Source organism: Lagopus muta, chromosome 7 (assembly GCF_023343835.1).
Source record: "Lagopus muta isolate bLagMut1 chromosome 7, bLagMut1 primary, whole genome shotgun sequence".
NCBI classification, from domain to species: Eukaryota; Metazoa; Chordata; class Aves; order Galliformes; family Phasianidae; genus Lagopus; species Lagopus muta.
The window spans coordinates 3,367,115-3,382,142 of NC_064439.1; the positions used below are offsets into that span (position 1 = coordinate 3,367,115).

At 42.2% G+C, this 15,028-nt stretch overlaps 1 protein-coding gene across 7 annotated transcripts in view; it reads right to left on the bottom strand.

Moving 5' to 3' along the window:
- Window positions 1-15,028, bottom strand: part of ALS2CL (ALS2 C-terminal like) — a 61,334-nt gene that overhangs the window by 4,429 nt on the left and 41,877 nt on the right. For all 7 annotated transcript variants that reach the window (XM_048950523.1, XM_048950521.1, XM_048950524.1 and 4 more), the window contains 14 exons: window positions 14,562-14,638; window positions 14,107-14,173; window positions 13,326-13,522; window positions 10,248-10,313; window positions 9,518-9,616; window positions 8,325-8,483; window positions 7,915-8,026; window positions 6,354-6,431; window positions 4,762-4,889; window positions 3,819-3,992; window positions 3,571-3,664; window positions 2,851-3,008; window positions 1,228-1,296; window positions 357-530 (listed from right to left, as the gene is read on the bottom strand). In XM_048950523.1, coding sequence (XP_048806480.1) covers window positions 357-530; window positions 1,228-1,296; window positions 2,851-3,008; window positions 3,571-3,664; window positions 3,819-3,992; window positions 4,762-4,889; window positions 6,354-6,431; window positions 7,915-8,026; window positions 8,325-8,483; window positions 9,518-9,616; window positions 10,248-10,313; window positions 13,326-13,522; window positions 14,107-14,173; window positions 14,562-14,638 — 1,652 coding nt within the window. The remainder of the gene's footprint in view (window positions 1-356; window positions 531-1,227; window positions 1,297-2,850; window positions 3,009-3,570; window positions 3,665-3,818; window positions 3,993-4,761; window positions 4,890-6,353; window positions 6,432-7,914; window positions 8,027-8,324; window positions 8,484-9,517; window positions 9,617-10,247; window positions 10,314-13,325; window positions 13,523-14,106; window positions 14,174-14,561; window positions 14,639-15,028) is intronic.

The window sequence follows — 15,028 nt, forward strand, 5'->3', positions numbered from 1 at the left end:
AAATGAAAGGTTTAGAAGGCAAATACCTATGTCTCAACTCCATTCTCAGTCAGTCTTCATTGTTAATATCTCCCATTGAAAGCCTTACAGGTGCAACATGTTGAGTTCTCTACTCTCAACCACATGGCTACAGAAAAAAATAATAGCTCAGACTCACTGACCTCAACGGAGGGTTGATTTTATTTAGATGGAAACCTAGGAAAGACTTCAGTGCCAAAGCTAACAATGGATCAAGAAACTAATACATTAGTTTTGCTATACATTCGTTCCTTTAGTGACATCGGAGCTTACCCTAGCTGTTAGCTTCACTGCTGATATCAGTAGAATGCATCCTGTAGTAATAAAAGGTCACTTACTTCTGTACATCCAGAAACTCTAGCAGCTTGATGTCAGGAAATAGACTTAGGTCCACAATCCCTTGACAGTAGAGGTCATCTTCCCTTTCATGATAGAGCATGTAGAGCATGAAAAGCTCAGGGTAGAAGCAGGGCAAGATCAATGGAAGGACCACACTGTATGCCTTCTGGTCGCTACAGCAGAGAGAAGAACAGGTTAGTCCTATAGTGAAGTCTATAATCTTGATATGACTAAAAACTATGCAGCTACACAGGCGTCAACATAAGAAACAACTCCTAAGACTGCAAAATCTGCAAAGAGCACTTGTTATCCCTTAAGGAAGAAAGAGCAAATTTCATAGGTAAAGCCTTTTTCCAGCTGCTTACCATTCCATCAACCCTTGGAATTCACCCATCCCACACAGGGATGACTGCAGATTACAGTGAAAAGAAATCCATACCAAGTTTGGATAGCTACAAAAAAAAAAAAACAAACCCACCTCTACCCACCCCCAAAAACCCAACACTTTAGTGTCTCCCACAATTACTCCTAGCTTCCTATTCTAAGAATGTTGTGTCTTCTGCCTTTTCTGCCACATTTCCTGCACCATGCTATCTCCAAACCTGACTTTTTCCTCATCTGATGTGAGTTATCTTGCAAGACTGTTTTCCATGCACCTCCAAATCCCCACACTTTTATTTTTCTACAGTACACAATTAGGAGAAGTTGCTCTCCTGCAAATCACTGAAAGGTTTGAACTCATAGAGAAAAGTGTGAGAAGTAGACCTGAGTCAAATGCACAAAGGCAATCATATTAGCACTTACTGCATTTTAGAAGACACCTCATAGATTCAAGCAGCCTAAGGTTAAACAGTCCATGGTGACACATACCTTACCTCTCCATCCACACATTTCATAGGCAGTTGACCTTTCTGTTCCAGTGCCAGATGGAGCAAGCCCCTATAACATAAGCAGAACAAAGTTATATTTGTCTGAAGACGTAGTTTGTGCCTCTGTAGACACTCTGTTTTCTTCTACATTGGAACCACTGCTTAATAGAGTTTTACAGAATGATTTCTGGCTCTGGGAGCCATTCTCTATTAGCAGGCTACTTATCACAATTCAAAAGCATTCTCCATTACCAGCAGAAGTTGCCAGAAATGAACAAGTGCTTTAAAATATAACTTCTGTTCAAGGAACGTTTGGATTTTGTGTTGAGGGACATGGTTTAGTGAGTACTATTGGTGATAGGTGGATGGTTGGACTGGATGATCTTGAAGGTCTTTTCCAACCTTGGGTGATTCTGTGATTCTGTGAAGTCTAGGACAATCACTCCAGAAATCCTAATTAGTCTTCATTGAGAACCATCTGTTTGTATTCCTACTTAAGAGAAATGACGTTTTGTCATCAGTCACATGATATAGTTCTCTAATCTATCTATGAATATGGCCATATCCTACTCTGAAACAATAGTTTAGGCTTATCATGATACTTCAAAGCCAAAATTGCCTAATAACAAAAAAGGACTGGGGAGATATTGCCTGGTTTTGGCATAGATGCATCACTGCAGAAACCTTAGCCAGGTGCACAGCAGAGCAAGCCGGTTCTCTCTCCCACGCTGCACCTGAAATGTCTTGAGTTGTGAATGAAGCTTTCCAAGGTATGCATTGAGCTCAGAAACTCGTGAAGGTTCACATCAACCACTGCTAAGGTCATCAGCCCTGTTGTACTGTTCACGAATGCAGTTTCCCTCTTCTACTCCATTTCACAGCACAGACATACAGCAGATGAACTGAGTCAAATCTGACTAGTTCCCATCAGACTGCTCTAGGACAAGTAACTCTTGCTGGCAGCCTTCCTCAAGTACTCAAGGCTACACTGATAAGAAAAGAGCTTTTATCCAGTTTTTTAACGCAACATCTTATTCAAGTGTAATTAGAAGCAGAGCTAAAAAAAATATTCAAGCAGCAACACAGCCCCAGTCATACCTTTGATCCTGTCCTTATGTACCCATGGGCACAAGCACATGACTGAACAACCTCCATTTGGAGTTACTACCCACACCAGCCAAACCTCAGTGACACGCTCACAATGCACGTTCTTAACTCCTGTTGAGTTGAGGCACGTTGAGTGAAAAATGATTTCAGCTTAAATATAGATATTGAGTACCACTGCTTGCATGCTTCAGTACACATTGCTACCTTGTTACTTATCTGGCTCATATTTGTGCTTAACTAAATAATTGTTTTATAAGTGACTGCTCATTAAGCAGCCATATCTCAATGATGTTTAGTCACTTTAAAGCCATACCTCTTGGGTTTGTGTACTGAGCAATGGATGTAACACACTTCCAAGGCCCATAAGAGCTTAGTTAATGCAAGGATCTCTTTATCCAACACTGTTTTGAAGCAAGTCTCCCGAAAAACGTGATGCAAAATAAAACTGTCCTGACATAAAGGAATTATCCCTATGATGTATTTCATACACTCACTGGAAATGTCTCAGACCACTTACTGGTAAAACTCCCATATTTTCTTTGCATAGTACTTGACTTCCTCTTGTGCCATGGTCAGCAAGTGTCTGTTGGCCCCAATCCCAGAGTAAGTTGCCTGAAAAGCTATTGTCAAGGCCTTCAGCAGCTTTCCCAGTGGATGTAGGGAAGATTTCAATGCCTGATGATAGAGAAAAATGAAGTTTTACAAGCCACCAGTGGAGGAGAAATACTGAAAAGCAACCCAGCTTTCCTTTGTCAGCAAAGGAGAACAAGCCTGGAAAGACAGATTACATTTTTGGTCTATTTTAACTGCTAAAAGCCCACTCTCCTTCCATTATCAGAAATAAATACGCTTAGCAGAACTCGCTGCTGCGATGACCTTTGCTGTGATATGCAAAAAAGGGCAAAGGCTTCAAGGTAAGCTTGGGTGAGTGAAAAACAACTTAAGAGTTCACAGAAGTATATCAATCATTTCCAGCAACTGGTTATTTCCTGACACTGTTTGAGAACCAAGAATAAAGCTTTGTCACCACTTCCCTGACCTGTACACCTGCATATAAAATTAACGTCCACAAAACATGGCAGAAAAACCTCTTCTTCACAAACTTAGATATTCACATACATTTAAGACAAGATTCTTGATGTTGCTGACTGTACTGCTGCTGCTTTCTATGAGCACGTAGAAGTTGCTAGGACTTCTGTCTGTATTCAGTGGACAGACAAATCTTTTTAAGCCTTACCTTCTCTAAATAGCTCTGTAGTGATCCCAGCTCATGGTGCTGGACAAGCTCTTCAAGAATATCTTCTGTCTTCCAGGAAACATCCTCAGACCCCCTGAAAATATGGGCAGGTGAGGGAGAAAAGCCATGTAGGCCAAATCCCTATTGGTACTGCAGGTGGGACACCAAGGGGGTTAATAGAACGAAATGAATTGTTTTGTCTACACAAATGGATCCTCCGTTGCAATGATGGCATGCAGTACTCATACCTTTGGCAGAAGAGGTATTCCTGAGATTTCCGGAGCTCCTTGCTTGTTTGTATGTGGAATCCTGTAAAAGACTCCTCCATTTCTTCTTTGCAGCCCGAATGGATGAACTCCAGGAACTGGTCGTAGATTCCCTTCCACCTCTTCTCTACCGGGAACTCCTTGAGGCCCAGCTGACTGCACAACATGACATGGCAGAAGGCTTTTTTGAGGAAGGGTGCAATCATTTCAGACTTCACTTTTTAAATATGGAAAGTTCTCCAGAATGAGAGATCAATGCAAGAACTACGGGAGCAGAGAAGGTCACTAGTGCCCAACTGGTGATTCAGACAAAACAACTTCAGTCTGTTATCCTGAATTCAGGCTAAGAGAAAATAATTCATGGTGCATGGAACACTGGTAATTTCAAACTTTGTTGATTAATTGATCACAGGGTTTCTGCTCCACTCAGGAGTATTCCTAAGGATAGAGAGACTTTGCTACCTCTTTCCTTTGCTACCTTCTTTGCTTTTCTATCTCTAAAGTATCAACTAGAAATATTCAGATAGGAGCACAGAGGATCAGAAGAGGAGAAGGAGATATATTTTAGCAACTCAGCTTTGCCTGTATAGCTTCAGGCCTGTCGGTGCATGTGCCAGTGTATATGCAGAGAAATGTGTGCACACATCAACAAATCACTTCCCAAACTCTCTCCAGACTGAGGACGGGAGTATCGATGGCCAGTGGGAAGACAAGGGCTGAGCATCTGTTTTCTGCTTCCCATGTGACAATGAGATTAAAGACAAGCTGCGCTCTCCTCTCCTCCTCCCTTCCCTGTATAAACACTAGATTCCACCCGCTTTTTCAGGCAAGGACTGCCTTCATCCCTGTAGGGACTGATCCAGGGCTCTTTCAGGTGTTGTCAAAATACAAGCCACAACCCAAGAAATCAGCTGGTTTTGCTCACGCTTTGGTTATTCTCTCATCCAGCTGCTCGTTTGATGTATTCAGGATACCTTGCGTCTGAAGGCCTTGGCCCGACTTATTAGTAAAGGTGCCCTCCAGAATAAAGCCATTGGCAAATGACAGCTTTCCCTGAAAAAGAGAAATACGGGATTACTGTGCCAAGATCTCATTAGCAAGAGGAAACAAGCTGGACTAAGCCCTCAAAATTCTCTTTTCCACAGAGTCAGCTCCTGAAATGGTGACTAAGAACAACTTCCAACACTGACGTGTACATTTTCAGCATTCAAAGCCGTAGTATCATTAAGGTAACAATCACTGGAGTAAACACATCCCCCATATTGAGTGACACATGAAGGACCGTGGAGGGGGAAGACCACCACAATCACAGAGGAAGATTTTTGACAACAAGAAGCCAGTATCTTTGAGTTATAAAATCTTCTGGCTTGAAAGACATGAACTGAAACTTTTCCTCTATTTTTCCACTGCTTGTTAAAACCACAGGCAAGTTTGGCCTCAGAGATAGAGGGAAACATAAGATAGTCACCATAAAAGCTTTCAGAACATTTGCTGCTACCAAGAAAAACCTTAAATTCTCTGGGGCCAATACAGGAGAAGGCAGGCAGTAGCTTGATTGAAACTTAAAAGGACTTAATTAAACCAAATTCAAAGTCAAACAATATTGAAACAAATCTGTCTTCCAAGGCAAACCAGAAATCCTTACTGCTAATAACAGGAGGTGTTCTATCTTCACATAACAAGCAGATTTTTCTAAGCCAACCACTCAAACTAAACATTAATTTTGGAGGAAGCTGCTTTTAAACACTACAATCAGTCTCTGCAAAATTCACCCCAACGCCTCTAGCTGAAGAAGATTACGACAAATGCTTCCTCCCCTGACAAGTCAGTAAATGATGGGGCTGATTTGCAGTTGTTACCATCACTCATCAGTTGTTAACGTCAGCTCAGTCTGATCTGACCACACACTTCCCGTCAGACTTGCCATACATTCCTGTAACAAGCTGGAGGACTCGTTTTCCCTGCAATAATGCAATTAGTGAACACTTTGACTAGATACTTTGGTTAAAGATCAACTGAAAAAAAATGCTGGACGTGTGAACGCAGCGGCCAAATTGTAAAATCAAACTTCCAAGATCATTCAGCTGTGTTAACACCCTGGTTATGCCAGCATAACACTGGTACTGTAATTGCGTTTTGTTCTCTGCACCATTTCCTGTGCTCCTGAACCACTATAAAGGCTAAAACATTTGTTATGAGAGTACAGCATCCTAACTGCAACTGTGAAATGCGGCTAGAAGTCTCCAAAAAACAGCAGTAACAACTAAAAAAACCAAACCCTCAAGTTAAAAACAATACAATGCCCAAAGCCCTTGCCCCACACTGCTTGAAATCTCCCTGCTGCAGCTTCCATTCTGTGAATGAGGGATAACAGAAGAAACAAAGCAAGATATAAGAAAAAAACGACACAATAAACTGTTATTTCATCTCAGCCTTTCCATACAGTTGCTTGCTTTCTATGAAACTAATGGATTCCCCAGAGTTCATACCCCCTCCCTCCAGAAAATATGTGCTCACCTTTCCAACAAATGTTAGATCTTGTGTGAAGTTTCCTTCATAGACTGAGTCATCTTCCAAGAGCAGGATCCCAGAACCCTTCATTTAAAAGCAAAAGTAGTGAATTCATGATGCTAAGTTCACACTTACTACAGTTAATCTAGAAATGACCACTGGCTCAAACTTCCTTATGGGCTGCAGATTCTGAGAATCCTTCTGAAAGCCCAAAAAGTCATATGCAACTTTAAAGAAAAAAGCAAGGAGGTGGTTTACAGACAGCCCAGTAGGCATCACAGCATGGAGGAGATTTATTGAGTAGCCAGGTGGTTTTAAATGACTGTACTACTGCAATTATTTCCCTAGAGCAAGGAACGAAAGGTAGTTCACTGATCCAGAGTGGTCACCAAGAATTGTGATATGGATGAACTCATGATCTTCCCAGTCCCATGACCTTCCAGTGACTCTAACCAGCTGTGTCATTCTTTGTAAACATCTTAAGAGAAAAGAGGAAGGCGGCTGCCATGTAGGATTAACTTTGTCCTTCGCTGTGCAGTCAACAGGGCATTAATAAGCTTCTCCTAAGCACTCATAAAATGACTCGCTCCATTGCCTCCCAGCTCCCACGGCTGCTTACAGTAGCATGCATTTCAGGGAAAGAACACAAAGATGCAGAACAGACACAGGATAACTTATGCCAAAGGGGTAAATACTTCTCGCTAGGGCTTGGCCCAAGGTTTGAGCCCAGAGGTTTAAGTGTACCCACACCAGTCAGAAAATGTGGTCACTTTTAAAGCTGTAATACATTTTCCACTGGAATGGTTTTCTTGATGGAAAGTGCCCTTTTTGGCAAAAACAAAAGGTTTCCAGGGGAAGCTTCTTGGCCCTACCGATTTTCCACTAGGAAAACTGAAGCGATTGCTCCCCATTCGGAAGCCTTGTGAAGTTAAAGGAGACTTTGGCAGCTGGTAGTTCAAAAGACAGCTTTAGTTCGGTTCCCCACAGATGGAACTTGAATGGAAAGCCTTTCCAACGGTTTCCATGCTAAAGATTTTGTCCTAATTTTTTGTATGAGGAGGGAAGTTGTTTGCTTTAAGTGCGCATTTTTCATGAGAAGAAATACTTTACTTCCAAGCCAGCTCTCCCATGACAGTTCCTCACACCAACAACTAACTTTCAATGTACTAGAAAGACAACTTAACATAGGTATGCTCACACTGGCAAAGTAAAGACTTAATTTCCAAATATAATATTTACCAGCACAGCTTTTGGAATGTGAGTTCAGTTCTATAATTGGGACCTGATGAACAGCTGAAAGGCTAAACCTACAAGTGTCTTAGCATGAACAAAAGGTGACAGCCTCACTTTTTGTTCCTACCTGTACTTCATGAAGGTGATAAGAATCACAAGGCTTTATCTAGGCTTTGTTCTTCAAAAAACAGTACTGTAGTAAAATATCAACGCTTAATTTTCCTGCCTTCTGTTTTCCCTCAGAAATTAACTATAAAATAAAAGCTTAATCTAGTCTTTGATGGAGGGATTCCATGTCGCATTACCTTGATAGTCACTGAAAATAGATACTCACCACCATTTTGTCAGCATGAAATGTCCTTTGATAGCAGACACCTGACTGGGTGACTACAATGCCTTGTCCATGTCTGTGATCATCAAGCCATGTCCCTATGTATCTCTCTCCTCTGAAAAGCAAGAGAAAAAAGATGAACTTCTTCCTTGATTCACTACATTTTAGTCAATTTGATGCATCACATACAGAGGCTAGGTTTACCCAATACAGTGCTCCATGAAGAATAAAAGCCAGACATTGCACAATTCCAACTCAGATTCCCCAGGAGTTCAAGCTGTATAGCAGAGGCTGAACACATTCCCCCCCTTCATCCTCAATCTCCCCTGTCAGAACATGAGGCTTTCCTCATGCCAACAGATGGGGAATACTGTCAGGCACCTAAAGCCATTTCTGATCCATGCTGCCTTTACCTGTCCTTGTCTTCCCACACTCCATATCCATTCTTCTTGTCATTTTCCCACTCTCCTGTGTATTTAAATGGATGCTCAGCTGAGAAGTTCTCCAGTATACCAAACCCTTGACGCACATCGTCTTTGAAGTAGCCTTTGTAGACCATATCATTCCCATACCTGCAGGGAGCAGAACAGACTAAGACAGTGCATATTTGATAGCCACTATAGGAGTAGGAAGACAAGAAAATGAGTAGATTAGGCTAATCTTCCTGCTAAACACTGCACATATTTGACCAGCAGCTCTGGAGCTTGCAGTGGTTCACTATTAGGAATGTGCATCACCCAATTCAATCACTCCACAGATAGCTTTCAGTATTATCTGAGGACATGCCACTTAGGCCTGCAATTGTCTTGGGAGAGGCTGCTCAGTCCTTGACCTCCTGCCAGCCAGGTTCCAGTGATTGATTACTAATAAATCCACGGTGGGAGTAGGTCAGACCAAGCAGGAAGCCAGAATTGCCTTCCCCTTCCTTCTCCCACCAACCACCCCTTCTCCTGGGATCACCCTCAGAGAAAAAGAGCTTCTCAGAGCTCTAGCCATGCTGGACAACGGATTTTGTTCACTGCTACAGAAGAGAAAACACTTAAGCTAAGCAGAGCTGTCATCTTTAATGGTCAATATGCTTTCATGTTTTACACTACACAGTAACACAGCATCGTTCAGTTGGCTTTAAGTTCCCTAGTGGCTTCTACATGTGCTATAAGCTGTGTTTTATTTGTAAATAAGGCATTTTATGTCCTCGTTTATGTCCTCTCTGTAAAGTTTAGTTCAGACAGCACAGTCAGATGAGAGAGAGCAAATGCTGTGCGGGGCTGATTGCACACCATGCACTCTCTACTCTGCAACAACAGGAGCAAACGCCAATGACAGTCTCACTTATAGGACACAGAAGATGTTCTGTTGGGTAGTTACAATGGTTTTAGCTTGTGGGGAAGCTCTTACTATTCTAATATTCAGGGCCAATGGAGAAGCCATACTACCCATCTCCAAAACAAAAGCAAACCAAGCCAAAACCAAAAGCCGCTCAGGCCTGAACTAACTATCCTGGGTTTTATACTGCAACTGGGCCTTCCACAGAGATGTGGAAACACTTCAGCCATTGTACGTGGAGTTCCCTTTTCCCCAGAGTCCATCTTTGGCTTTTACTTACTCACAGATTCCATAGCCTCTCATCTTGCCCTCATACCAGTGGCACTTATAGCAGTCATACCGGTCTTCAGATCGGCGAGGGACGAGGCATATTCCAAACCTTCAGGGTGCACATGGTAAAGGTCAGCATGGCAACAAGCGATTCAGTTGTACTGGACAAGTTTAAAAACTAAGAATCTGCTAACGAGATTTTATATGGCTGGGGCTAGTTTTACCTCTGACACTAAACTAATGAACTGTTTTCTTAACCTCAACTCAATAAATGTGAGGTTTTTATTTTCCTTTTAAAAATATCATCTATTCTGGCACTCATTTAGAAATAAGATATCTTAAAAGTCCTACTTTCAGAAAGTTTTAGGAAATAACATTTGAATTTTGTAGTATGGTTTCTTTCCTTTGGAGAAAAAGGGATTTAAGAGAAGTTCTAAAAGATACTTAAAAGTTACTTTCCAAGATATTTTATATGAACTATTTCATTTAGATTTAGAGATCAAAGCTGACATTCATCCAATTAGATGAAGATATCTCCATCATAACAGATCCTCTGCACTCTCTCCTTTTCTTTTTGTAGTCATTGGCAATTCATTAAGTTTTAATACACTAAGTCTATTGCATGTGTCCAAAATCAGACAAATAAACTGGGCTGTTAGAGTATGTTCCTGTATGTTCCTCAGCCAAGTAAGCAATCAAAGTAGTTAAGTTTTGTTTATTTTTTTTTTATTAAGGCTTACCCATGCTCCAAGCCCTCTTTGAAATCTCCAACATGGTTGCGACCATCACGCCATTTCAATGTCCCCCTGCATTGTGAAGCAAGCATTACATAAAGGTAATCACCAGCATCATTCACAGTTGAACATTAATCATCAAGGCACAACCTAGAGATTGCTAAATCAAAACATTTCCTCTGGGGACAGAAAGAGAGAAGTTCTTCATGCACCTTGGACTGTACTGAAAAACCTTTAATACTATAAGGTTTTCACGCCCTAGAATAAGCTGGAAGTATCTTCTTCCAAATTCCCTTATCTCAAAAGCATTTTTCAGAGTTGCTGGGTCACTCATTTAGGACAATGTACATGATCCTTTTGTAATTACAGTATAGTATGTGATTAGGCCAGCTGAAGTTCCAGCATGGCACATCCCTGTAGGCAAGTCAATGACAGCATGGCCCAGAAATTCACTCTAACAGATGCTATGAAAACAAAAGAGACAAGCACTGGCCTAAAGGGATCATATCTTTCCATCTGTTTTGTGCTGGGGTTGTAGAAATGATTACATGAGATAACAATGCAACAATGAGACTAGAACAGTCAGTGCAATGCGTGCTCAAATTATTGCACAGATAATGCACGTCTGTGAATGAGTTTCCTCCAGCTCCTCATCTCCCCCTCCACCCACACCCCCTCCCTGTTTTAAATCTTGCATCAGCCCAGACACAGCTGTCTGCCTACAACCAAAGACAATACAAGATGGTGCAGTACCAAAGCCATGACGCATTGTCTTGACTTTCATCAAGGATGTTGTTCTAAACACCTACACAAGACTGACTTTTTCGGGTATTAGCACACAGCAAAGTGGGCAGATCAATTTACATACATTTAAAATACATCTCCTTTTGCTTTGCTAGGAGCGCAAACCAAACAGAATGCTAACTCCAGCCACAGGAACAGTTCAAGCTATTCTCAGTGGGACTGTCTCCTTCCTCCACTTCAAGGCATCAGAATTACTGGGACAAAATGGCAAAGAATGCATTAGTTATAGCTGGAAAGCCCTGATTTGCAAAACCACAGCCTTCTGCTCGTGTGTTTTGCCATGCTGGTCTCTCCCTCAGAGTAAGACAAGCCATCAAGTCCAGCTTTGATGTCCTGTAAACCTGTGTTAGTAGCAAGTCCCATGTAGGAGCAATTTCAGTAGTGGGAAGGAATGCCTAGCATCCAAGCAATTAGTTCTGCCACAGGTTTCTTGGGATACTTCAGTTAAGTCACTCAATCTGAAGCAACGGAGATAATCCTTCTTCCCAACACTTCTCCAACCCTAAGACATTAAGAGACAAAGTGCAAGGGAAGTGCATCTCTGTGCCTGCACACAGTGGTTTTCTAATCTCCGTCGGTAATGCATGTGTTGGGTAAGGTGGAGTTTATGTAAAGGATTGCCTCAGGCTTAGCTCCACTCCAAACACCTATTTAATGCTGATTTGAAGCAAGGCAGTAGCTGTTCCAGAAAAGCTTTGAGATCAAGCTTTTGATTCCAGAAATTCTGATTATTTTACGGCTCTTTTAAAACAAGTCACTACACTCTTACGGCTTCAACAGAAACAAACCGTGTAAATAAAAAAAAATAAATCCATGTCAAAATTAGGAAGTATACAACTTCCATAACAATCAGTTTTAGTATCTTCAGAACTATCTTTCCTCAAAGAGATTTTAGTTGGGACCGTTCAACCTTTCTTCCACAAATAGCTCCTTTTTGGCCAAGCTATTTCTTAAACTTGGGTAGGTGTAGTGAGCAATTCTCATGTTCTAATAGATTTTCATACCACAGGGAAAATTTTTTTGCTTCCTTACAAGCAACATTTTGATAATTGCTTTTTTTTTTTTTTTTTTTTTTTTTTTTCCTTCCCTTTGTCATGATGATAGGATTTTATGCCTCGGGCTGAAATTATAGTAATAAACATTAGCTCAAGTCTAACTCCTAATTATAAGCACAACCCAGTGCAGTGTCTTCAATGCGATCATTACCACATTAGGGGCAGCCTCTACAATTTACTACATAAACCAGTGTAATTAGCAAGACATCTACTATACAGTAAATCAGATGGTAGGCCTCAAGCTTTAATCAAGCCCTGAAAGCAATTAGGTATGTCTCAACTGCCCTTTGAATTTGTCCTCGGCACCAGATTTCTCTGTGGAAGCAAGTGATGCATGAACCAGAGAAACCAGCACACCCTGGGAGACCACCAGCCCATAGTTTGTGTTCCTGGCAATCAGAATGGGATGGAACATTCCAGCCATGTCCACAGCCATTCTGTGAAGTCCTCAGCAGAGGAGAGACACAGACCTGCTGAAGCACGTCCAGAAGAAGGCCACAAAAATGATGCAAGGGATGAAACATCTCCCTTATGGGAACAAGAATCATAGAATCATAAAATCACGATGTTGGAAAGGATCTACAAGATCATCTAGTCCAACTGTCCCCCCATTACCATTGCTACAACAAAAGCTCAGAGAGCTGGGGCTATTCAGTCTGGAGAAGGCTCTGGCAGACCTGTTAGCAGCTTTTCAGTATCTAAAGGAGGATATAAGAAAAAAGGGGGCTGACTATTCCTCATCCTTGGAGACATTCAAGGTCAGGCTGGACCAGGCTCCAAGCAACCTGATGGAGCTGTAGATGGCCCTGTTGATTGCAGGGAAGTTTGACTAGGTGATCTGTAATTATGACTGTCCCTTCCAATTCAAACAATTCTATGATTTCATGACCTATATACATCCATCTGTGCATCCACTGGATCAGTGCATTAGTGTTGCATCATGACATCAGCCCAGAAGCTGACTGTACCCTGGGCCATATCAAAAAAGGACTGACCAGCAGGGTGAGGGAGGTGACTGTCTCCCTGTGCTCTGCCCTCGTAAGGCCCCATCTGGCGTACTCAAGGCCAGGTTGGACGGGGCCATGGGCAGCCGGAGCTGGTGCGTCATTGGAACTAGATGATCCTTAAGGTCCCTTTTAACCTAAGCCATTCTGTGCTTAGGCCATCTTTGCATAGCCATACTTGCATGTTCTTGCCCAGGAAAGGGGCAAAAAGGGCTTCTTACTTGCCATGAGGCTTTCCCCAGTGCCATTCACCCTCATAGGACGCGCTTTTGAACTTGCTCTCCAGCCTGAAGACGTAGGTGAAGAAGCGGCAGGATGAGGGCTCAGTGCCTTCTCCAGTTTTACCCCACAGGGGGAAATCTCTCTTCCCATTCAAAGCCTGTCGGATGGCTTGGTTCAGCTTCCATTGCCAAACAGCCTAGGAACAGAGGAAGAGGAGTGCTGAAGGGAAGAAAACAAAATGACTCCCTACAGCAAAATATAGAATCACAGAACATTCTGGCTTGGAAGAACCTCACCAACATCACAAAGTCCAGCTCCTGGCTACATGTAGCACCACCCAAAACCAAATCCTATGTCTGAGAATGGTGTCCCAATGCTCCATGAGCTCCAGCAGTTCGGGGTCATGCCCACTGCCCTGGGGAATTGTGCCATGCAGAGGGGGCATTCCCTTCCCTCACCCAACAGTGGTTCAATTAATGAAGAAAAAAAATTAAACAAAGGCCACAAAAATCACAGACAAAAGGTTTCAGCTACATTCAAGCAGCTGTAGGGTCCAATAATCTGTCTTCTAATTAAGAATTATGCTGCTTAATGGTATGGAATCATAAAGTGGTTTGGCTTGGAAGGGACCTCAAAGATCATCGGTTTGTCAGCTTCCACTTGGTAGGCAACGTTCTGATCCCACTACAGAGGTGCCATTCTCTCTATGCCATTTCCCTATTTCAGAGCTCGGTACATGGTATCTTCAGGTGGAACAGAAAGGCCCTGACCACTGCTAACCTTCATCTGTGGATCTTTGGCGGTGAGAACAAACGTTTCTTCTGGGGTTATAATGCGGAGTCCATACCTGTGAAGCAAAAGACATTTTGGGGACTATGAAAAACCTCAGTCAAACAGAAGTTCATTTCTCTTCAGGAGCTAATACTGTTTTTGCAGCCAATTCTTCTTTCTGAGGAAGTAATCAACTAGTAAACCCATCTTTGTTCTCTACGTCTGCAGCTAAAACCATTTCATTACTAATTTATTTCAATATATCAGCAAATACCACCAGTCCAAGTCCAAGCTCCTGCAATCCCATTTGAGAAACACTGCAGTTGCCTGTGGCCCCAGAGAAACCCCACTAGGTAGAAGGAAGCTGATACAAAACTTAGAACCATCCTTTCAGTTTCACAATCAAGTAATTAAGTTGAAAACTTCCCCCACACGCATCTCCCAGAGGAGAATTTCCCACTTACGGTCCCGGAGCTGATTTCTCCCTGCAGGTTTCATCTACCCACACAAGCTTTAGATCAAAGCTCTGAAAGCTGTTTCCCTGGAACAAAAGGGAGAAGACATTATGTTGATATAAACACTACACTTCATCCTTGCCATGTCAATCCATTGAACAGGAGGGCAAGATTGGCAGCACAGTAAGTACCCTCCTTTACAGTCCACGTATCTATCTGACATCACAGTGACAAACTTCAGAGACTGAAAGAAAAATGTAGGAGAAAGAAGGAAGTTATTAGTGTATCACTTCTAAGAGGTGGTCCACAAGGCCATGGCTACCATTAGCAGTAAAAGACCTTCTGTTCCAAGGTGCCTTCTTAGATGATACTTAGTTCTACAAGAGTTTCCTCCCTATTATATGACAGCATTCCCATCTCTGCCACACAGCCCTCTCTAGTTTCGCTTATGATCTATCTAGTGTATAGACACCAGA